We start from the raw sequence: 25,385 nt of genomic DNA, 5'->3' as shown, positions 1-25,385 counted from the left end.
TGAGGGGGTTACCTTATGATGATAGATTGAGTAGACTGGGTGTTTGCTCATTGGAGTTCAGAAGGATGAGGGGTGATCTTTTCGAAACATTTAAAATAATGAAAGGAATAGAGACAAGATGGAGGGAGAGAGGTTGTTTCCACTGGTCGGGGAGACTAGAACTAGGGGGCACAGCCTCAAAATATGGGGGAGCCAATTTAAAACCGAGTTGAGAAGGAATTTCTTCTCCCAGAGGGTTGTGAATCTGTGGGATTCTCTGCCCAAGGAAGCAGTTGAGGCTAGCTCATTGAATGTATTCAAATCACAGATAGATAGATTTTTAACCATTAAGGGAATTAAGGATTATGGGGAGCGGGCAGGTAAGTGGAGCTGAGTCCACGGCCAGATCAGCCATAATCTTGTTGAATGGCGGAGCAGGTTCAAGGGGCTAGATGGCCTACTCCTGTTCCTAATTCTTATGTTCTTATATCATGACATGCGCAGAAGAGGAAACAGAGAGAGAGGGAGCTCAGAGGTACTGAAGGCGTGTCTGGGTGTAGTGTGGCTGCTTTGGGAGGAAGGAGGGAGACTTTAGAGCTTCACAGCAAGTAGACAAACACAAATTAGCTGTTACCAGCCACATATTTGCCTGAATTTGGCCTGTAATGGAGAGAGAGGAAGAGGCATCACAGCACTCTGTAGAGACTGATGCTGGAGAGAGCAGTGAGATGGGAGAGGAGCACATTGGAGGGAGCAAAAGAACCAGGAGGTTCTCGGATGAGGCAAATGCTTCCCTCCTGCAGGAGGTTGAGTCACACTGGGGTGATTTGACACAGGGAGGGTGTGGAAAGCCCACCCCAAAGGCCTACCAGAAGATATGGGCCGAGATAGCAGAGGTGATCTCGTCGGTGATCAGTGATGTTTGTGAGGGCAACCAATGCCGCAAACGATGGAACGACCATGTGTGATCTGCAAGAGTAAGTATTACATTGATTTCCATGTACTTATATATTTATATAATTTGATTTGTAATATTCATCAGTGACTATCATCAGATGTGAGGTCTTTCACTTTAACCAGGAATGTTTTACTCAAAGCCTGCGGTCACGGTGTACGTCTTTAGGTAAACAATGATAATTTTCATAATAATCATGATTACATCTGTCGGTTATGTGTTGTATCAGTCTCTGTGACAGTACCTTGCAATGATATCATGCAATGATCTCCTGCCATGTCATCCTGTCACCTTTTACAGAAGAAGCTATCGACGATGAGGTCCGTGCAGAGATGAATGGGTGGGGGGGCCACCAGTCCCCAGTGACATCAGAGATGGAGGAACAAGTGCTCGCACTCGTGGGGAAGCACCCCCGGACAGCCCCGGACGTATCTGCAGACCCTGAAGTGATGCCACGTGAGTGAAGCTTACACCATTGCATGATATGAAGTCAATAGATGCCACACCCACTCATATCTGAACAATCATATATGGTAGATGATTTCTAAAATTGTCATAGAAATAATGCTGGCCTAATTAAAATCATTGCAATGCACAATGTGTTGATGGTCATGAAATGTGATGTCTGTGATGATTTTGAGAGCGGTAGTGCTTTTGTTGTGCATATGCTGTGTGTAGCGCTGGACTCACCTTGTGACCCTAGCACTCACTTCTCCTCTAATAACCTCATTTGTGTTTTGCAGCTCAGCCAGCAGCACGTCCCAAGGCAAGACCACAGAGGCCAGAAGGTGGGGGCGCGGGGCCGGACTCACCGGACGATCCTACATCTGGTGCTGAGGAGCTCCGATTCTCGCCCGTCAATCCGCTGGGTCTGTTCTCTACGGATGAGAGCGCGGACTTTGAGGAACCTGCATTCCCACGCTCCAGAAGCCATTCCACCCCAAGGCCATCCAGTGGTCCTCCAGTCATTCCCGCCTCCACTCTGGAGGTATCAGTCCCAAGCACCTTGCCACAGGGCACCCCATTTGTCCCCAGGATGGCGCTGATCCCACGGAGGTCTCGTGGATGCGGCAGGTCTGTTTCACGAGTGCCATATGACAGCGCAGAGATGGTACAGTTGTCCAGAAGGACTGTAGACATTGGTGACCAGCTCATCGAAGCATTGGGGGGCATATCCCGACAGCTGGCCACCATGACCGAATACATTCCGCGGATGGCGGAGGTCCTGGATGCGATAGCCAGGAACACTGCTGGTACAGGCCTCCCAGTGGTCCCCGAGCGTGGCACTCCACCTCTAGGTTCCGCACCATCACTGCGAAAGACCAATGAGAGCAAGGACCAAGATCCTGCTTCTGCATCAGAGAATGTTGTCCCCTCGGCATCCCCCACTCCCGTATCGGTGCAATGACCGCATCTGCTTTCTTCCCCCCCAATGAGGCACCGCCTGAGGAGCTCCTCGGCCAGGCGCCGTGGAGCGAGGAGGGGAAGGGGTAGAGGTGGGGAGAAGAAGGGGAGGGGGGAAAGGAAAGTGAGGTGCATATCCGCAGGTCATGGCTGTGCTATATCTCCATCTGGGTGTATGCAATTTGTTGCTATGTATGGGGGCTGGGATCTCCCTCCTGCTTTGCCTTTGTATTCTATGTTGGTGGACATGTTGAACATTTGATTGATGTCAATGGTGGAAAAAGTGGGGTTTGGGCAGGGGATAGTTGTTATTGCCTGTGATACTTATGATTTCAGGCCAATGTTGGTATAAAAATGCTTTTATTGAACATAACCTTGTTGCGCATTGTCTCAGATAGCTGCACCATTCCTTAACTGGTGATTCCTTAACATGAAAGGGTTAAATACAATTTAACATCAATCAACATAAACTTTAACTGGCACCAAGATGATGGGCACCATTGATGTCTGAACTGTATACACACAGCAGTGTGTCAGTGTTGTCACTCAAATCAACGCTCTTTCAGGCAAATCCTTCTGATATCAGCTCCTCACGTAAGAGTCTTGCAGCTATGTAGCCACCATGGGCCCTTTCCTGTGGTCTGGAGGGGGTCGTGGGCATGGTTGCATAGCCAGCCTGATTGTCTGACCCTAGGTCAGCCTCCAGCCCCTCGTCGTCCTCTTCCTCTCTTTCCTGAGGTGGAGCATCAGTGCCTTCTGGCAATTCTTGGCCACTCCTGATAGCCAGGTTATGCAACATCGAGCACACGACCACGAATTTACCTACTTGCTCAGGGTTTATTGTAGCTCCCCTCCTGAGTGGTCAAGACATCTGAAGTGCTGCTTCATCACAGTTAGTGTTTGGTGGCCCCATTGCATTGAAAATATAATAGGAATTGATCAGAAGCAATGATTTCCTGACGAAAATACACCCAGAGTAAAGCCCCAATAGTCCAGAGTCTGAAAATATGTCTGTTGAGATGTTCACTTCACCTGAGAAGAACTCCAGAGTCAATGCAAACTCCCCTGAAGTTGAGGCAGTCTTTTGAATGAAGCGACCTGCGATTTTAAAAATGCCAGCCACACCGCTGTCATTCGTTCAGAACAGTTCCACTGGCGAATGATACTTAAAGGATTGACGGTGGATCGGCAATGGCAGACATTTAAAGATCACATGGATGAACTTCAACAATTGTACATCCCTGTCTGGTATAAAAATAAAACTGGGCGGATGGCTCAACGATGGCTACAAGGGAAATTAGGAATACTGTTAAATCGAAGGAAGAGGCATATAAATTGGCCAGAAAAAGCAGAAAACCTGAGGACTGGGAGAAATTTAGAATTCAGCAGAGGAGGACAAAAGGTTTAATTAGGAGGGGGGAAATAGAGTATGAGAGTACGCTTGCAGGAAACATAAAATCTGACTGCAAAAGCTTCTATAGATATGTGAAGAGAAAAAGATTAGTGAAGACAAATGTAGGTCCCTTGCAGTCAGAATCAGGTGAATTTATAATGGGGAACAAAAAAACAGCAGACCAATTGAACAAATACTTTGGTTCTGTTTTCACTAAGGAAGACACAAATAACCTTTCGGAAATACTCGGGGACCGAGGGTCTAGCGAGAAGGAGGAACTGAAGGAAATCCTTATTAGTCAGGAAATTGTGTTGGGGAAATTGATGGGACTGAAGGCCGCTAAATTCCCAGGGCCTGATAGTCTGCATTTCAGAGTACTTAAGAAGTGGCCCTAGAAATAGTGGATGCATTGGTGGTCATTTTCCAACATTCTATAGACTATGGACCAGTTCCTATGGATTGGAGGGTAGCTAATGTAACCCCACTTTTTAAAAAAGGAGGGAGAGAGAAAACAGGGAATTATAGACTGGTTAGCCTGACATCAGTAGTGGGGAAAATGTTGGAATCGATTGTTAAAAATGTAATAGCAGTGCATTTGGAAAGCAGTGACAGGATCGGTCCAAGTCAGCATGGATTTATGAAAGGGAAATTAAGCTTGACAAATCTTCGAGAATTTTTTGAGGATGTAACTAGCAGAGTGGGCAAGGGAGTACCAGTGGGTGTGGTGTATTTGGACTTTCAAAAGGCTTTTGACAAGGTCCCACACAAGAGATTAGTATGCAAAATTAAAGCACATGGTATTGCGGGTAATGTATTGATGTGGATAGAGAACTGGTTGGCAGACAGGAAGCAAAGAGTAGGAATAAACGGGTCCTTTTCAGAATGGCAGGCAGTGACTAGTGGGGTACCGCAAGGTTCAGTGTTGGGACCCCAGATATTTACAATATACATTAATGATTTAGACGAAGAAATTGAATGTAATATCCCCAAGTTTGCAGATGACACTAAGCTGGGTGGCAGTGTGAGCTGTGAGGAGGATGCTAAGAGGCTGCAGAGTGACTGGGACAGGTTAGGTGAGTGGGCAAATGCATGGTAGATGCAGTATAATGTAGATAAATGTGAGGTTATCCACTTTGGTGGCAAAGACAGGAAGGCAGAATATTATCTGAATGATGACAGATGAGGAAAAGGGGAGGTGCAACGAGACCTGGGTGTCATGGTACATCAGTCATTGAAAGTTGGCATGCAGGTACAGCAGGTGGTGAAGAAGGCAAATGGCATGTTGTCCTTCATAGTGAGAGGATTTGAGTATAGGAGCAGAGAGGTCTTACTACAGTTGTACAGGGCCTTGGTGAGGCCACACCTTGAATATTGTGTACAGTTTTGGTCTCCTAATCTGAGGAAGGACATTCTTGTTATTGAGGGAGTGCAGTGAAGGTTCACCAGACTGATTCCCGGGATGGCGGGACTGACATATCAAGAAAGACTGGATCAACTAGGTTTATATTCACTGGAAATTAGAAGAATGAGAGGGGATCTCATAGAAACGTATAAAATTCTGACGGGATTGGACAGGTTAGATGCAGGAAGAATGTTCCCGATGTTGGGGAATTCCAGAACCAGGGGTCACAGTCTAAGGATAAGGGGTAAGCCATTTAGGACCGAGATGAGGAGAAACTTCTTCACTCAGAGAATTGTTAACCTGTGGAATTCTCTACCACAGAAAGTTGTTGAGGCCAATTCGTTAGATATATTCAAAAGGGAGTTAGATGTGGCCCTTATGGCTAAAGGGATCAAGGGTTATGGAGAGAAAGCAGGAATGGAGTACTATATTTGCAAAAATGATCAGCCATGATCATATTGAATGGTGGTGCAGGCTCGATGGGCTGAATTGCCTACTCCTGCACCTATTTTCTATGTTTCTATGTTTCTGGGCGTTTTTTTGGTCAAGCGATATTGTGGGTGATATGTGTGCAATGTAGTGAAAGTGACGGTGGGCGATCTCGTGGGTGTTAGTTTCGCCAAATGTGCTCTTTACGACAAAAAAATGGGCGGGCGGTATTATTGAATCTCGGCATTAATTCCATGCAGAAAGTAATGCTGGGCGATATTATGGGCGTTGATTTCGCCCTTTCTGATGATTCTGCCCATAAAAAGTGGGTGGGCGGTAATATTTTTTCCCAGCGTTAAACACATGGGGAAAGTAACGCTCGCCGATAAGTTTCCTAAAAATGCCCGTCAGTTTCCATTTTGCGCCAAAATGGGCGATATATGGGCGTTATATGTAATTTCTGCTGTAAAATGGGCATTAAGTGGGCGTTAAACATGCAAAAAAAGTGGAGGTTCTAGCCCATGGCATTTGTAAGTTTACCATCTATATTCAAAGGGCAGATGCCATTTGTTTGTGCAATGGGCACTTGAGTGTTTGTTACTAGATGTGTTATTTTTTAAGAAGTTATACAATATCCATAGTCTCAAGAATTTGGTCTTATTTATGCAATAGGTACTTGACATTTAGCTAATTCAACTGGACCAACTGCAGTGTCCACATATGTCCATTGTTCAATTTACCATCTATAGTCAAGAGGGCAGATGCCATTTGTTTATGATGACAATCCAGATTAGGCCATTCAGCTGACTGCTTATTTCAACAATTGCCTTGTTTTAAGAAGTTAATAAAGTTACTTATCGAGGGTCATCCCTTGAAGATTAGAATTGCTTCATGGCTAGGATTTCCAAATCCAGCTTGTTTTAAAAAAAAGTTATAAAGTAGAATTTTTAAAGGAGTGGGCTAGAAATTGGCCAGGATTATGCCCATTTTAGCGCCATTTTTTCACGGTAAAAGTTTGCTTTTAAGCGCTAAAAAATTTTTACGTCATTTTGCAATATTAGCCAGCGATTTACTGCCACTGGTTTAAAAAAAAATACCGTCCACCTTTTTTTGGACCATTTTTGTAATGTCTCTCGGCATCAAATGCTCCAATACCACCGTTTTTGAAAAATTGGCCAATACCGTCATTTTTAAATACCGCAAAAAAACTCCCCAAAAATGCAAGTCTTACCAGGTAGGATTCACAACGAAACTGGCGCTAACGGTGCCATTTTGAAAAATGGAGCTACAGTTCAGTGAATGAAAGCATTTGGAGGGAAGGCTGCATTTTACACTTTGATCGTTTTGTGAGTTTACACTTCGTTTTTAAAAGACATTTAAGAACATTAAAAAGAATGGGACCTATGCCATCTCTGCCATTATTGCTGGTTGCTTTTGCTATCGAGCAGAGACCTGGAAGAAGGCTTATTCAACAGCATTATCAGCGTAATCAAAGAGTTCACAGACTTGTCGGGAGGAGGCCTTACCCCCCCACCAGTTTTCAGGAAGCAGCGCTCATACCTGTATCTGTCTGAGGCACAGTGCGTTACAAGGCTGTGCTTTCGAAAAGAGGTTGTCACAGAGATATGCCAGCTCATAAAGGCAGACATACAGCCTACAAGCGTGGAGGATTTCACTGCTGCACTTGCCGTCTATGCCTTCGGCTCCTTTCAGGCATCAGCAGGGGACATATGCTCCATCTCGCAGTTTGCTACACATCGCTGCATTTGTCTGGTGACTACTGCACAGTATGCACGCAGGAAGGACTTCATAACCTTACCAATGACCATGGAGGCACAGAATGAGAGGGCTTTAGGCTTTGCATGAATTGCTGGCTTCCTGAAGGTACAGACTGCCATTGACTGTACGCACATCGCCAAGCGAGGACCTTTTGAGGATCCAGTGGTTTACCAAAACCTAAAGGGATTCCACTCGCTGAACATACAGATTGTCTTTGACCACACTCAGTGCATCAGGGCAGTAAAGGCACAATTTCCAGTGAGCATCCATGATGCTTTCATCTTGTGTGAGAGCACTGTCTCACAGCTGTTTGAGCGTCAGCCAGAAGGTCAGAGCTGGATGCTGGGGGACAAAGGTTACGGGTCACCACCTGGCTCATGACCCCGCTCCGCAACCCTCAGACAGAAGCCGAGCATTGCTACAATAACAGCCATATAGCCACATGCAACATTGTCAAAAAGGCAATTGGAGTGCTGGAGCAGCGCTTCCGATGCCTGGACCTATCTGGAGGCTCCCTGCAATACTACCCTGAGCAGGTCTCTGAGTTCATTGTGATGTACTGCATGCTACACAACTTAGCCATCATGAATGGACAGGATTTGCCACTGTGGATTGCAAAACCATCTCAGAAGAGGCTGGGGGGGTTGGGTGTGGGGAGGAGGATGAGGAACACATGCCACCACTACCACCCCCACGACGACAGGGGCGGAGGCCTCATGGAGCGTTCTCCACTGCAAAAGCATTACATCAGCAGCTGATAATGGAACGCTTTGCATTAAGGCTGAACGGCACGTTTCATCATTGCCCACTTTATCCCACCATGTTGACTATTTCGCCGTCATTCTGCAAATGAGACACTGCACAAGTTTGGTTTAGGTGAAAAAATAAATTTAAATTTATTAAACATTTGTACAGTTGTATATTAATGAAACTTTGTAAATGTTAACTTAGTAATTTAAATAACATTTTTGAATGTTAAAACTTTTGAAATGTAATCTTTACTTAAATAACAGCAAAACACCAAAACAACCTCTGCAACAAACATCTTTCAGCTGCAGCCACCTTTAACCCCCCCCCCCCCTCCAATTTGAAACCCCCTGCCTCGTCCATTGTTGCCCTTGCCCTTGCCCTTGCCGGTGGTCCCAAGATATTTATTAGCAGCGCGGACAGGGCGCTGCTGTTGTTGGGGGACAGACGTAGGAGACGCCAATGGAAGCCCCGGAGAAGCTGGGGCTGTGGAAGGCCCGGCTTCTGAGTTGTGAGCCTGTTGCTTAGCCTCACCACTCACTGGTGCTATCGGTCTGGGTGGCATGACACTGGGGACTGGAGTGCCATGAGTCGCAGCCATCAATTTCTGCTGGGCATTGACAGCCTCGGTGGTCTCGCCTGTTGAAGCTATTAGCTGCGACATGCCCTCTCTAATGTCCGCAGATAGTGCTGCAATGTTTCCCGAAATCCCACCCATGACCTCGAGGAGCTGTCGGCTGAGCTGGATGCTCTCACCAGACATTCTCACCAAATCAATTTCCCTGTTTGCCTGCCTTTCGGCAGAGCGGCTTTGCCGACTCAGCCTCCGCACAGACTGCAGACGGGCTTCTGCCCTGGGCGTGCTTTGCTGCAACCCACTGGGACCCCGAATCTCCGATGCTGGATAACCAGGGAATGTCCCGGTTTCCTCCTCCGATGGACTGTGGGCTGCAGCTGAAGTTGTTAATGCCTATGTGGGCTCCCCGACACCCACCCCCCGCCATGACACTTTTTTTCCTCCTCCTGCGCCTCCTCCTGTGGAGGTTCCTCAGCAGGGCTGAGGTTAGTGTCCTCAACCATGGCATCCATCGAGCTGGGGGGCAGCATTTGATGACTCGGAATGCACATCTGCAAAATAGAAAACAACAGATGCCACTGGTTAGCAGCAGGGGAAGGGGCAGGGTGACATCAATAGGCTCACATAGCGCAGGCTCATTTGAAGGACCACAACTACTTCATTACATGTCGACGACTGACAGTACATTGCATTAATTGAACCCTAGCCCCCAGATCAGTACATCACATAAACTGAAGCCTAGCCCACAGACAGTACATCGCATAAACCAAAGCCTAGCCCGCAGACACTACATAACATTGAGCCAACCCGGACCGTGGATTTTGCAGGACTTACCCTCACTCTCCAACATGAGCTCAGCACCCCCATGGGTAGTCGATCTCTGTGACGCACTCAGCAGACCTGCCACGCAACTTTCAAGGTGGGTGAGTGGGACTAGCTTTGCCGGAAGGCCGCCTGTTTTCCACTGCTCTCGGCGGTTGTGGGACAACTTTCCCTGCAAAGATGACAATAAAAATCTTTAACAGGGTGCCCTTCTGCTCTTGTGGCACATCAGATAGTCATCAAAGCACTTATACCATAATGTGCGCATTTAATACAGTGCTCTGTTTAATGGTCCTGGCAGTTGCATGTGGTTCATCAGGAAAACATTGAAGTGCAGAAACATCTTTTAAGACATCAAAATGCAGTCTTTATAATTTGTGACTATCACTCTTGGCAAATAAAGTGCAATACTAAGCTTAGCAATACCAACATGTGTTACATTTACAATTTAAGTAATTGGAGTGCATAAATAAAAATATTACTTACTCTGACGACGCTGCAATGGTCATTCCACCTCTTCCTGCACTGGACATGGTCCCTCTGGATAGAGTCCACTGAGAAAACCTGCTCATCCACACTTTTCCAGACTTATTTTATAGCTGATGGGTGTAGTTTTCCACAACCCTTCCTCGAGACCTCCCCCCATCTGCTTTCTACAGCAGTGATAAAGGCCTCATTTGCATCTTGAGTGAATTTCCTGGCCCTCTTCCTTGTTGAATCACCCGGCATTTTAAATTTTTGAATTGTGATGAACTGTGTTGAACTCTGCTGATGTTCAATCCCCTCTCAAAAATGGCTGATTCAGCCCTGGGTGTACTGCGCATGCACAGAAGCAACCTGCACGAGACCTGGAAGGTACCAGAAGGATCGGAAGAAAAAATCGGGGTGGGGGGGGCGAAAAAATTATTTTGCGCATGTGCAGAACGGATGTTTATTTTATCACTGAAAAATTAAGTTTCGGCAAACAAAAGTTTTTGAAAACGACACAATTTTACCTCTAGCGATCATCAAAAAGAGTTTGGCCAATTTTGTGCGTTTATTTTTTGACACTATTTCGGCGTTTAAAAAAGATGTTAAACGCAATTAGTGCCAAAAAAAACAGTGCTAGCGACTTTTGGCCAATTTCTAACCCACAGTGTCTTATTTTTAACGAAGTTATAAGGTAGAAATCCTTCACAATAATCACATACATCCACTGTGACAATAATTTTCACTTTCAACTGGTTCTAAGCAATGTTTGTACACTGCCACGAAAACACAGTATGGAATGTTATTGCAAGAACAATATGCATTACAATTCATATGTGATTATGCTGGGCTTTTTTTCAGATAACCACAGACCAGGAGGAAGAAGCTAGTGCTGTGAAACTATAATACAAACCTCAACATGGTGCATCATTTGAAGCAAGTGTCAGCGTAGAAAAGTACTTTGGGAGGTGTCAATTAGCGAGTTAGGAAGGGGCAGAGATTATGGACGAAACATAGAAATTTACAGCGCAGAAGGAGGCTATTTCAGCCCATCATGTCTGTGCCAGCCGACAAAGAGCCACATGGCCCTCGATTAGCAGCCCTGAAGCTGAAGGTTGCATATAAACCTATGAACAATGAACAATGGTGAACAGGTAAAGAGCATCCGGCCCAACCAGCCCACCCAACACAACTTCAATACCCCATGTATCACAACATTTAAAACTCCACCCCACCCGGAGCCATGCGATCTTCTGGGTGAGGCAAAAAAAACAGATGAAGACCCAGGCCAATTGGGGGAAAACTTCCAGGAAAATTCCTCTCCGACCCATCCAGGTAATTGAAACTAGTCCAGGAGATCACTCTGGCCGTATTAGATTCCATGATGTACTTACCATCGTGTCTGCGCCAGCCAACAAGAGGTTCTCCAGTCTATTCCCACTTACCAGCTCTAGGTCCGTAACCCTGCAGGTTACGGCACTTCAAGTGCACATCCAAGCACCTTCCAAATGTGATGAGGGTTTCTGCCTCCACCACCCTTCCAGGTAGCGAGTTCCAGATCCCCACAACCCTCTGTCTGAAGAAGCTTCCCCTCAAATCCCCTCTAAATCTTCCACCACCCACTTTAAACCTTTGCCCCCTTGTAATTCACCCCTCCACCAAGGGAAATAGGCGCTTGCTATCCACTATATCCAGGCCCCTCAAAGTTTTATACACTTCAGTGAGGTCTCCCCTCAGCCTCCTCTGTTCCAATGAGAACAAACCCAGCCCATCCACTCTTTCCTCATAGCTAAGATTCTCCATTCGAGGCAGCATCCTCGTAAATCTCCTCTGCACCCTCTCCAGTGCAATCACGTCTCTCCTAGCCACAGGGATCAGTGCTGGGATCCCAACTATTTACAATCTATATTAACAATTTGGAAGAAGGGACTGAGTGTAACGTAGCCAAGTTTGCTGACATAGAAACATAGAAAATAGGTGCAGGAGCAGGCCATTCAGCCCTTCTAGCCTGCACCGCCATTCAATGAGTTCATGGCTGAACATGAAACTTCAGTACCCACTTCCTGCTTTCACGCCAGACCCCTTGATCCCCCGAGTAGTAAGGACTTCATCTAACTCCCTTTTGAATATATTTAGTGAATTGGCCTCAACTACTTTCTGTGGCAGAGAATTCCACAGGTTCACCACTCTCTGGGTGAAGAAGTTTCTCCTCATCTCGGTCCTAAATGGCTTACCCCTTATCCTCAGACTGTGACCCCTGGTTCTGGACTTCCTCAACATTGGGAACATTCTTCCTGCATCCAACCTGTCCAAACCCGTCAGAATTTTAAACATTTCTATGAGGTCCCCTCTCACTCTTCTGAACTCCAGTGAATACAAGCACAGTTGATCCAGTCTTTCTTGATAGATCAGTCTCCCCATCCCAGGAATCAGTCTGGTGAATCTTCGCTGCACTCCCTCAATAGCAAGAATGTCCTTCCTCAAGTTAGGAGACCAAAACTGTACACAATACTCCAGGTGTGGCCTCACCAATGCCCTGTACAACTGTAGCAACACCTCCCTGCCCCTGTACTCAAATCCCCTCGCTATGAAGGCCAACATGCCATTTGCTTTCTTAACCGCCCGCTGTACCTGCATGCCAACCTTCAATGACTGATGTACCATGACACCCAGGTCTCGTTGCACCTTCCCTTTTCCTAATCTGTCACCATTCAGATAATAGTCTGTCTCTCTGTTTTTACCACCAAAGTGGATAACCTCACATTTATCCACATTATACTTCATCTGTCATGCATTTGCCCACTCACCAAACCTATCCAAGTCACTCTGCAGCCTCATAGCATCCTCCTCGCAGTTCACACTGCCACCCAACTTAGTGTCATCCGCAAATTTGGAGATACTACATTTAATCCCCTCGTCTAAATCATTAATGTATAATGTAAACAGCTGGAGCCCCAGCACAGAACCTTGCGGCACCCCACTAGTCACTGCCTGCCATTCTGAAAAGTACCCGTTTACTCCTACTCTTTGTTTCCTGTCTGACAACCAGTTCTCAATCCACGTCAGCACACTACCCCCAATCCCATGTGCTTTAACTTTGCACATTAATCTCCTGTGTGGGACCTTGTCGAAAGCCTTCTGAAAGTCCAAATATACCACATCAACTGGTTCTCCTTTGTCCACTTTACTGGAAACATCCTCAAAAAATTCCAGAAGATTTGTCAAGCATGATCTCCCTTTCACAAATCCATGCTGACTTGGACCTATCATGTCACCTCTTTCCAAATGCGCTGCTATGACATCCTTAATAATTGATTCCATCATTTTACCCACTACTGAGGTCAGGCTGACCGGTCTATAATTCCCTGCTTTCTCTCTCCCTCCTTTTTTTAAAAGTGGGGTTACATTGGCTACCCTCCACTCGATAGGAACTGATCCAGAGTCAATGGAATGTTGGAAAATGATTGTCAATGCATCCGCTATTTCCAAGGCCACCTCCTTAAGTATTCTGGGATGCAGTCCATTAGGCCCTGGAGATTTATCGGCCTTCAATCCCATCAATTTCCCCAACACAATTTCCCGACTAATAAAGATTTCCCTCAGTTCCTCCTCCTTACTAGATCCTCTGACCCCTTTTATGACCGGAAGGTTGTTTGTGTCCTCCTTAGTGAATACTGAACCAAAGTACTTGTTCAATTGGTCTGCCATTTCTTTGTTCCCCGTTATGACTTCCCCTGATTCTGACTGCAGGGGACCTACGTTTGTCTTTACTAACCTTTTTCTCTTTATATACCTATAGAAACTTTTGCAATCCGCCTTAATGTTCCCTGCAAGCTTCTTCTCGTACTCCATTTTCCCTGCCCTAATCAAACCCTTTGTCCTCCTCTGCTGAGTTCTAAATTTCTCCCAGTCCCCAGGTTCGCTGCTATTTCTGGCCAATTTGTATGCCACTTCCTTGGCTTTAATACTATCCTTGATTTCCCTAGATAGCCACGGTTGAGCCACCTTCCCTTTTTTATTTTTACGCCAGACATGAATGTACAATTGTTGTAATTCATCCATGCGGTCTCTAAATGTCTGCCATTGCCCATCCATAGTCAACCCCTTAAATATCATTCGCCAATCTTTCTTAGCCAACTCACGCCTCATACCTTCAAAGTTATCCCTCTTTAAGTTCTGGACCATGGTCTCTGAATTAACTGTTTCATTCTCCATCCTAATGCAGAATTCCACCATATTATGGTCACTCTTCCCCAAGGGGCCTCGCACAATGAGATTGCTAATTAATCCTCTCTCATTACACAACACCCAGTCTAAGATGGCCTCCCCCCTAGTTGGTTCCTCGACATATTGGTCTAGAAAACCATCCCTTATGCACTCCAGGAAATCCTCCTCCACCGTATTGCTTCCAGTTTGGCTAGCCCAATCTATGTGCATATTAAAGTCACCCATTATAACTGCTGCACCTTTATTGCATGCACTCCCAATTTCCTGTTTGATGCATCTCCCCAACATCACTACTACTGTTTGGAGGTCTGTACACAACTCCCACTAACGTTTTTTGCCCTTTAGTGTTCTGCAAATCTACCCATATAGATTCCACATCATCCAAGCTAATGTCTTTCCTAACTATTGCATTAATCTCCTCTTTAACCAGCAATGCTACCCCACCTCCTTTTCCTTTTATTCTATCCTTCCTGAATGTTGAATACCCCTGGATGTTGAGTTCCCAGCCCTGATCATCCTGGAGCCACGTCTCCGTAAACCCAATCACATCATATTTGTTAACATCTAATTGCACAGTTAATTCATCCACTTTATTGTGGATACTCCTTGCATTAAGACACAAAGCCTTCAGGCTTGCTCTTTTAACACCCTTTGTCCTTTTAGAATTTTGCTGTACAGTTGCCCTTTTTGTTCTTTGCCTTGGGTTTCTCTGCCCTCCACTTTTCCTCATCTCCTTTCTATCTTTTGCTTTTGCCTCATTTTTGTCTCCCTCTGTCTCCCTGCATAGGTTCCCAGCCCCCTGCAATATTAGTTTAACTCCTCCCCTACAGCACTAGCAAACACTCCCCCTTGGACATTGGTTCCGGTCCTGCCCAGGTGCAGACCGTCCGGTTTGTACTGGTCCCACCTCCCCCAGAACCGGATCCAATGCCCCAGGAATTTGAATCCCTCCCTGCTGCACCACTGCTCAAGCCACGTATTCATCTGCGCTATCCTGCGATTCCTACTCTGACTAGCACGTGACACTGGTAGCAATCCCGAGATTACTACTTTTGAGGTCCTACTTTTTAATTTAGCTACTAGCTCCTTAAATTCTTTTAGTAGGACCTCATCCCTTTTTTTACCCATGTCGTTGGTACCAATGTGCACCACGACAACTGGCTGTTCTCCCTCCCATTTCAGAATGTCCTGCACCCGCTCCGAGACATCCTTGACCCTTGTACCAGGGAGGCAACATACCATCCTGGAGTCTCGGTCGCGGCCGCAGAAACGCCTATCTATTCCCCTCACCATCGAATCCTCTATCACTATCGCGCTCCCAATCTTTTTCCTGCCCTCCTGTGCAGCAGAGCCTGCCACGGTGCCATGAACTTGGCTGCTGCTGCCCTCCCCTGATGAGTCATCCCCCCCAACAGTACTCAAAGCAGTGTACCTGTTTTGCAGGGGGATGAACACAGGGGACCCCTGCACTATCTTTCTTGCACTGCTCTTCCTGCTGGTCTTCCATTCCCTATCTGGCTGTGGACCCTTCTCCTGCGGTAAGACCAACTCACTACACGTGATACTCACGTCATTCTCAGCATCGTGGATGCTCCAGAGTGAATCCACCCTCAGCTCCAATTCCGCAACACGGACCGTCAAGAGCTCGAGGCGGATACATTTCCCACACACATAGCGCCCAGGGACACCGGAAGTGTCCCCGAGTTCCCACATGGTACAGGAGGAGCATATCACATGACCGAGCTCTCCTGCCATGTCTTAACCCTTAGATACCCTTAAATTGCTAAAGTTCACTTACTGATGTAAAAAATAAAAAGAAAAGCTACTCACCAATCAAAGCTGCTGACGATACAAAGATGGGAGGAAAAGCAATGTGTGAGAAGGACACAAAAAACCTGCAACAGGACATAGACAGGCTAAGTGAGTGGGCAAAAATTTGGCAGTTGGAGTATAATGTTGGAAAGTATGAGGTCATGCACTTTGGCAGAAAAATATCAAAGAGCAAGTTATTATTTAAATGGAGAAAGATTGCAAAGTGGTGCAGTACAGCGGGACCTGGAGGTATTTGTGCATGAAACACAAAATGATAGTATGCAGGTACAGCAAGTGACCAGGAATGCAAATGGTATCTTGGTCTTTATTGCAAAGGGGATGGAGTATAAAAGCAGGGAAGTCTTGCTACAGCCATACAAGGTATTGGTGAGGCCACACCTGGAACACTGCGTGCAGTTTTGGTTTCCATATTTACGAAAGGATATACTTGCTTTGGAGGCAGTTCAGAGAAGGTTCACTAGGTTGATTCTGGAAATGATGGGGTTAACTTATGAGGAAAGGTTGAGTAGGTTGGGCCTCTACTCATTGGAGTTCAGAAGAATGAGAGATGATCTTATCGAAACGTATAAGATTATGAGGGGGCTTGACAAGGTGGATGTAGAGAGGATGTTTCCACTGATGGGAGAGACTAGAACTAGAGGGCATGATCTTAGAATAAGGGGCCGCCCATTTAAAACTGAGATGAGGAGAAATTTCTTCTTTCAGAGGGTTGTAAATCTGTGGAATTCGCTGCCTCAGAGAGCTGTGGAAGCTGGGACATTGAATAAAGTTAAGACAGAAATAGACAGTTTCTTGAGTGATAAAGGAATAAGGGGTTATGGGGAGCGGGCGAGGAAGTGGAGCTGAGTCCATGATCCAATCAGCCATGATCTTATTGAATGGCGGAGCAGGCTCAAGGGGCTGTATGGCCGACTCCTGTTCCTATTTCTTATGTTCTTATAATATGGCAACCAGAACTGCACGCTTTATTCCAGCTGTGGCCTAACCAGTGTATTATACAATTTAAGCATAACCTCCCTGCTCTTGTATTCTATGCCTTGGCCAATAAATGCAAGCATTCCACATACCTTCTTAACCACCGTATCCATCTGGCCTGCTACTTTCAGGGATCTGTGAGCAAGCATTCCAAGATCCCTTTGTTCATCTACACTTCTAAGTGGCCTACCATTTAATGTGTATACCCTTTCCTTATTAGCCCTCCCCAAGTGCATTACCTCACACTTCTCCAAATTAAATTCCATTTGCCACTGTTCTGCCCACCTGACCAATACATTAATATCCTCCTGCAATCCATGACTTTCCTCTTCATTATTAACCACACAACCAATTTTAGTGTCATCTGCAAACTTTTCAATCATACCCCCTATATCCAAATCTAGATCATTGATGTATAGCATAAAAAGCAAGGGTCCCAGTACTGAGCCCTATGGAACCCCACTGGAAACATCCTTCCAGTCACAAAAACATCCATTAACCATTACCCTTTGCTTCCTACCACTAAGCCAATTTTGGATCCAACTTGCCACTTTGCCTTGGATCGCATGGGCTTTTACCTTCATGACCAGTCTGCCATGTGGGACCTTATCAAAATCTTTGCTAAAGTCCATATACACTACATCATACACACTACCCTCATCGGCCCTCCTGGTTATCTCCTCAAAAAATTCAATCAGGTTAGTCAAATACGATCTTCCCTTAACAAATCCGTGCTGACTGTCCCTGGTTAATCCTTGCCTTTCTAAATGTAGATTTATCCTGTCCGTCAGGATCTTTTCCAATAATTTTCCCACCACTGAGGTTAGGCTGACAGATCTGTAAGGCCTATTCCTTTCTTCCTTCTTAAAGAAGGGTACCACATTAGCAGTCCTCCAGTCCTCCGGCACCATGCCTAAATCCAAAGAGGATTGGAAAATTATGGTCGAAGCCTCTGCTATTTCCTCTCTTGCTTCGCTCAACAGCCCGGGATGCATTTCAATCTAGGCCTGGGGACTTATCCACTTTCAAAGCTGCCAAACCACCCAATACCTCCGCTCTCACTATGTCTATTTCGTCCAGAATTTCACATTCCTCCTCGATAGCAGAATCTACATTGCCCCTTTACTTTATGAAAACAGACGCAAAGTATTCATTAAGAATCATACCCATATCTTCCGTCTCCACACGCAGATTACCCTCATGGTCTCAAATAGACCTTACCCTTTCTTTAGTTATCTTCTTGCTCTTTGGATTTTCCTTGATTTTACTTGCCAAGAATTTTTCATGCTCTCTCTTAGCATTCCTAATATCCTTTTTAATTTCACCTCTGAACTTCCTATATTCCTCCAGAGATTCTAAAGTATTTAGTCATTGATATAAGCTTCCCTTTTTTTCTTTATCCACCCCTGGAAGTCCCTATACATCCAGGGGGCTCTAGAATTGTTATTCCTACCCTTTTTCTTTAAGAGCACATGTTTGGCCTGAGCCCTCTGGATCTCCTCATGAATGCTTCCCACTGTTCTGACACTGATTTACTTTCAAGTTGCTGTTTCCAGTCCACTGTGGCCAAATCATTTCTCAACTTAGCTGAACGAAGAAGGGCTGATTATTGCTGAGTGATTCTGACCTCACAGGGTTGTCAATGAAAAGGAAGCTCAGCATGAACTAATGACAAGTCACTTGCTTCATTGCACAAAATGAATGGCAGCTGGTCTGGGTGGAACTGTAGATTCAATGGCCCATAATTTGCAATCGGGATGACGGCGAACTGACAGCATTTGTGATCATTTCGCCTTTGAAACTGACCGCAACTTCGGGATTTGTCGCAGGCACATGCGGAAATCCCGAAGTTGCGGTCTGTCATTGACATCTCTGAAACAGGCTGTGCTATGCCCCTCCCCCCACAGAGTCGGCAATCTGTGTAATCATCCAAATCATTGAAACTCACAAAAACTTCGGCTCTTCTGCAGTAGGTACGCTGTTAATTTCCCCGCTACAAGTTAGACCCAAAGGAATTAGGTGTAACTGGATTTTTTGATAGCATATTGATTGCTAAACAAATGTTAAGGGCTTGGAAAACTAATTTTAATGTTGTGCAGTGTGAAATTTGTCTATTTTAATAAAAAATTAAGATTTTTAAGAAACTTAAAAAAGTTTCAATTTTTCTTTTAAAGTTTGTCCATCTTTATTTCAGGTTTGCCTTTTCCCCATGTGAGAGCCCCAGTCTTTGTTTTGCTCTCTCTAACGACTTTAAAAAGTTAGAATTTTAAGGGCTTATCGACTTCCTTGTTCACTGTCTATGTGAATTTTGCGTTTTGATTGCCTCTTAGACAGTCTGTTGATGTCACAGCAGTTTACATAAGGGGATCTTCATGAGCATCCATTGATTTGAATTGAAAACCCAAAATTCTCGCCACAGGGATTGCAAGATCCTTGTGCGAAGTGTATTTCGGGGCCAGCAGCGAACACCTTTGTGTTGCTGCTGTCTGCAAATTATGGGCCAATCATTCAATTGAACTACCGGTATGTTGTAAAGTAAGGAATCTCTAGACTCCAGAATCATCATCATAGGCTGTCCCTCTGAATCGAGGAAGACTTGCTTCCACTAAAAATGAGTCCTTAGGTGGCTGAACAGTCCAATACAAGAACCACAGTCCCTGTCACAGGTGGGACAGGTTTGCTGCACACTCTTTCCGCTGCCTGCGCTTGATTTCTGCATGCTTTCGGGGATGAGACTCAAGGTGCTCAGCGCCCTCCCGGATGCACTTCCTCCACTTAGGGCGATCTTTGGCCAGGGACTCCCAGGTGTCAGTGGGGATGTTACACTTATCAGGGAGGCTTTGAGGGTGTCCTTGTAATGCTTCCTTTGCCCACCTTTGGCTCGTTTGCCATAAAGGAGTTCCGGGTAGAGCGCCTGCTTTGGGAGTCTCACGTTTGGCATGCGAACAATGTGGCCTGCCCAGCGGAGCTGATCAAGTTTTAATGGCCTGGTCGAGGACGCTAACGTTGGTGCGTCTGTCCTCCCAGGGGATGTGTAGGATCTTGCAGAGACATCGTTGGTGGTATTTCTCCAGAGACTTGAGGTGTCTACTGTACATGGTCCATGTCTCAGAGTAATACAGGACGGCGGGTATTACTACGGCCCTGTCGACCATGAGCTTGGTGGCAGATTTGAGGGCCTGGTCTTCAAACACTCTTTTCCTCAGGCAGCCAAAGGCTGTACTGGCACACTGGAGGCGGTGTTGAATCTCGTCGCCAATGTCTGCTCTTGTTGATAAGAGGCTCCCGAGGTATGGGAAATGGTCCACGTTGTCCAGGGCCACGCCGTGGATCTTGATGACTGGGAGGCAGTGCTGCGCAGCGAGGACAGGCTGGTGGAGGACCTTTGTCTTACGGATGTTTAGTGTAAGGCCCATGTTTTCATATGTCTCAGTAAATACATTGACTGAATACGACGCTGAATCTCTAGTCTCCAGACTGCCATTAAGCAGCATACAGCATCAGTGACTTTTTCTTCAAGCACACAGATAGCAAGTATAGATGGAGCCCCTTTCAGGAATGTTCCAACTAATGAAGCCGAGGCTTTGATGTCCACATTTCAAGTTATGATAAAGGCCAGTTTTGATGTGTTTCAAGCCCAATCATCGTAGCCATGAGGGAGAGATTCATCGACGTTGTGGGAGTGCCAATAGTCTCTGCTTAAAAAATCATAGTTGCCATCAGGACTCCAACATGCACATAAAAACACAGAAACAGATGGCTGCCTTTCAAGTTGCCATCTGGCCCTTGCTGTGTCTGAGCAAGTACAGGAGAAGATTATCAAACATGCATGTCCCCAGAGCTGTAATAGGACTGAATAACCCAAGCACACAGACAGAAGCATCTGAAACCTCAACAGGTAGAAGCACACATCCAGAAATCACAAGCATGTCCTCAGGAAACTCTTAATAAACCTGCACAATACTTCTTCCAATTAAAACATCACTTCGGAGTCATGCCTGAGAAGCAACACAAGGTGCTAGTGCACATAGCACAAGGGGATAACATGGAAGCATGTCATGTTAAACATTTTCACCCTTACATAAAAAGCAGCTGCTCAACACTAGAGATTACAGTCATTATTTAATTTTATTATTTTATATTTATTTACAGAAAACACTTAAATTAGATGCAAAACAATGCCAAAAAGGCACTTATTCTGTGACAATATGCATAACGAAGAACAGCCAGGCAATTGTATTTTAAATGAATTTCAAATGTTCTAATTTTTTCCCAAAAAGCCATGTGCAGGCCTCTGATGAAATAAATGATGCTTGCTGTGTGGCAGAATAGTCATTTTTCCAATCCTCCTCTTCCTGGGGCCTGTTTTGTTTCAATTCCTTTCAATAAGCATCAATATGCTTACTTGATGTATTGCAGCATTCAACATACGCCAGTTATTCTGACAGCTCACTAGGTCATACTGAAAGACACCATAAGGATGGCCCAAACATTGGAAATACATTTTTTTAAACGGGCTGATTCTTTTGTTGGTGATTTTTGGTTTTCTCTACACACTGTGCGGGACTGTGCAACATCCTGAATGCTTCCGGTCAGTCTGGGTAGTTGTCCAAAACACAGTGCTTTCTCTGGTGAAAGTGCTTTTATATTTACAGTGTGTCACGTTTACACAGACAGGTTCCATTACAAATATCGACATAGGAATATACAAGAGAAAAGTTGACAGGAAGTGTATACAAACATAAAAAGAGAAAATGCTGGAACTACTCAGCAGGTCAAGCAACATCTGTGGCAAGAGAAACAGAGTTAACGTTTCAGGTCAGGAAAGGGGAAGAAAGAACAAAAGCAAAGGTCTATGATAAGGTGAAAGGTAGGAGTGATTAAATGACAAAAAGGGCGGGAAGCAAAAGGGGGTGATAATGGGACAAGTAAAGACACAAAAGATGGGTCTATAGGAGCTGTGAATGGCAACAGGGCAGAGAGGTCAGAGTGGGAGTGGAATGGAGAATGAAAATGGCAAGCCACCGGAAACTCAGGGTCACGCTTGTGGACTGAATGGAGACTGCATTGTGAGATACAAACATAGTATACTAAATTGAAAGAAGTACAATTAAATTGCTGAAGTAAACAATGAGGAGGATAGTAACAGACTTCAGGAGGACATAGACAGACTGGTGAAATGGGATGACACATGGCAGATGAAATATAATGCAGAGAAGTGTGAAATGATACATTTTGGTAGGAGGAATGAGGAGAGGCAATATGAACTAAATGAACAAATATTCAAGGGGATGCAGGAGCAGAGAGACCTGGAGTGTATGTACACAAATCATTGAAGGCGGCATGAAAAGTTGAGAAGGCTGTTAAAAAAGCATATGGGATCCTTGGCTTCATTAATAGAGACATAGCGTACAAAAGCAAGGAAGTTATGTTAAACCTTTATAACACACTGGTTAGGCCTCAGCTGGAGAATTATGTCAATTCTGGGCACCACACTTCAGAAATAATATCAAGACCTTGGAGAGGGTGCAGAAGAGATTTACTAGTGTGGTACCAGGGATGAGGGATTTCAGTTATGTAGAGAGACTGGAGAAGTTGGAATTGTTCTCCTTAAAGCAGAGAAGATTAAGAGAAAATTTGATAGAGGTGTTCAAAAACATGAGGGGTTTTGATAGTGAATAAGGAGATACTGTTTCCAATGGCAGAAGGGTCGGAATTCAGAGGGTACAGGTTTAAAGGTGATTGGCAAAAGAACCAGAGACGACATGAGGAAACATGTTTTTACACAGCAAGTTGTTGTGATCTGGAATACACTCCTGAAAGGGTGGTGTAGATTCAATAGTAACATTCAAAAAGAAATTGGATAAATACTTAAAGGGAAAGGGCTATGGGGAAAGAGCATGGGAGAGGGATTAATTGGTTAGCTCTACTAAATTGGCATGATGGGCCGAGCGACCTCCTGCGTTGTATCACTCTATGATTCTATGATTTACAGCTCCTCTAGACCTATCTTTTGTTTCATTACTTGCCCCATTACCACCCTCTTTTGCCTACACCACCATTCCTTTTGTCATTTAATCTCTCCTATCTTCCACCCTCTCCGATCTTCCCTCTTGTTCTTTCCACCCCTCCCCCTTTCCCTGCCTCTGCATTTCATTAAAAATTGTTACATTTCTAAACTTTTTCCAGTTCTGACGAAAGGTCATGGACCCGAAACAGGTTTGTTTCTCGCTCCACAGATGCTGCCTGACCTGCTGAGTATTTCCAGCATTTTCTCTTTTTATTTCCAATTTCCAGCATTCGCAGTATTTTTGCTTTTGTGTTAGTGCATACAGATGTTTCCACGCCCAATCACAATAGTTAATCGCTCTATTTGCATGCAATTCATTTGTGCTTTGATCAGTGCACGTGACATAAAAGCCCCAGGTTTTCCAGCTTGAAGGACCGCAGTGCAAAACCCAGCCTATGTAACTTGTAATACGTATTTGACCTCTTGTCTCAAAATTCTGTAAGATTGATCCTGTAAACTTTTCAATCTGTTGCTCTTTTCTGTAGCAGTTCTGTTACTCGTGTTATTCTTGAAACAACTGTCGTAACATTGTTCAACATACGAATGATCATTATAAGTTCTGCTTTTGCCCCTGGTGACTTCATATTTCAAACAACTTCAACTTTTTTAGTATCTGGTTTAAAACTACTAGCAGTAATTGTCTGTAGAAAAATATGTTACTCTTGGAAGTCTGCCTTGCATTTTAAATTTTTACTCTGGAATCTCTGAGGTTGTTGCATCTGAGTCCAGTAACACATCGACTTCCTTGGGGACTTCATATGTTCTTTGCTGGAATACTTGCTGCAATGATGAGATTCCATATGGCTTGGGTGCGAATCTCCATCATCCAAACCGGATATTAAATATAGTTTATTTTCTCTCATTAAGAGCTACTTGCCAGAATCTTGACTTTGCATCAAGGATGGAGAAAACTTGTGCATCAGCAGGTTTGTGTATAATGTCTTCAACTGTTACTGTTGAGTAGTGTTCTTCATGATTGCTTTGTTTAATCCTTAGAATTGATGCATTTACAAATCTGATTGGAGTTCTTCTTATCAAGCATTACCATGGAGTGTGCAGTGACTTCAAACTTATCTATAGCTGTGATAGAAGTCCTAAGCCCAGTCACAGTAGCCCTCATGAATGCTATTATACTGGTGTTTCCCCTGCAAGAGGTTGCCTTCAATATGCTGAGGAATCGGATGGAGAGACCCATTACGAAGGTCTTCACTTCAAGATGTTACCTTGGATTAATGGTCGACAACTCGCCTCTGAATCTGAAGGTCATGGGTTCAAGCCTCCCTATAGGACTTGAACATGTAATCTAGGCAGATGCTTAGTGCAGCTTTGAGGGAATGCTACATTGTTCAAGGTGCCATCCTTGGATGAGATGTTGAACCGAGGCTCCGTCTGCTGTTCAGGTGGATGTAAAAGATCCAATAGTGTCTGGCCAATATATATCCCTGATCCAACATCAATGAAGCAGAATAATCGGCCATTTATCTCACTGCAGTGGCCATGCATCCTCACCACCTTAACCTCTGCATGAACTTAACTAGAAGTTGAACCTCCCTTATCCAGGACTCTCTTATCCGGCAGCACCCCTCGTCCGGCACCATTCTCAGTCGCCGGTGGCGCATGCACAGATAATTTTTTTTCATACTCACCAATATTCTCTGCTCTCCTGAAGATGGAGACTCTTTTCTCAGTCTGATTCTGAAGGCACTGATTGCCTAAGTGGCCTTGAGGGTGGGTATTTGGGGGGGTGGGGGGAAGAAAGGTTCAACCTGTAGTACGAATAATTATATTTTGAATTAAATTATAAATAAAAACTTGATAAAAGTTATTTTTTTAATGCACTGAGTCCCATCAACCTGCCTCTCGTGCCCTGGACGGAGTTGGGCCGGCAGGCCGTGTCCTGGGCTGGCCACTCCTCCCCTTCCGGCTGTGGTCGGCGCTCCCTCCGGAGTCGGAACGTGTCCTCGGGCTGGCCGCTCTTCCGCTCCCTGTTGCCGTCGGTGCTCCCTCTGGGATCGAGCCGTGTTCTCGGGCTGGCCACTCTTCCCCTCTGCTTCCTGCTGCCCTCGGCGCTCTGCCAAACAAAAAGAAAATACTTCTTCATTACTTTCAATGAGTCTTGGAGATTGTGGGGGTGGCGGGTGGGAGACGGGGGGGGAGGGGTTGGGGGCGGTGGATCGCAGGGTCCGGAATATCTGTATCGGGGTTGGCTGGCTGGGGTTGGAGACTGGCAGTTGAGAAAGATGGTAGAACACGTGACCTCCCCTCGTCCGGCAAAATCCCTTATCTGGCACAGGCCAAGTCCCGAGGGTGCCGGACAAGTGAGGT

The 25,385-nt window shown here is 45.2% G+C and overlaps 1 protein-coding gene and 1 long non-coding RNA gene across 2 annotated transcripts in view; both read left to right on the top strand.

Annotated features, from left to right (window-relative positions):
• LOC139263936 (uncharacterized) overlaps positions 1-24,700 on the top strand; it is a 36,573-nt gene extending 11,873 nt beyond the window's left edge. Inside the window, exons 3-4 of the long non-coding RNA XR_011593253.1 lie at positions 10,817-11,290; positions 24,057-24,700. This is a non-coding gene — a long non-coding RNA (uncharacterized lncRNA). The remainder of the gene's footprint in view (positions 1-10,816; positions 11,291-24,056) is intronic.
• LOC139263935 (uncharacterized) lies at positions 130-2,357 on the top strand. Its single transcript, XM_070880021.1, has 3 exons — positions 130-956; positions 1,235-1,390; positions 1,678-2,357. The coding sequence occupies exons 1-3, from the start codon at positions 917-919 to the stop codon at positions 2,340-2,342; spliced, it is 861 nt and encodes a 286-aa protein (XP_070736122.1). The 5' UTR covers positions 130-916; the 3' UTR covers positions 2,343-2,357.
• Positions 24,701-25,385: the final 685 nt, after the last annotated feature.

Source organism: Pristiophorus japonicus, chromosome 5 (assembly GCF_044704955.1).
Source record: "Pristiophorus japonicus isolate sPriJap1 chromosome 5, sPriJap1.hap1, whole genome shotgun sequence".
NCBI classification, from domain to species: domain Eukaryota; kingdom Metazoa; phylum Chordata; class Chondrichthyes; family Pristiophoridae; genus Pristiophorus; species Pristiophorus japonicus.
Note: the sequence above shows the minus strand (reverse complement) of the source record. Positions and strands in the feature narration are given on the sequence as shown.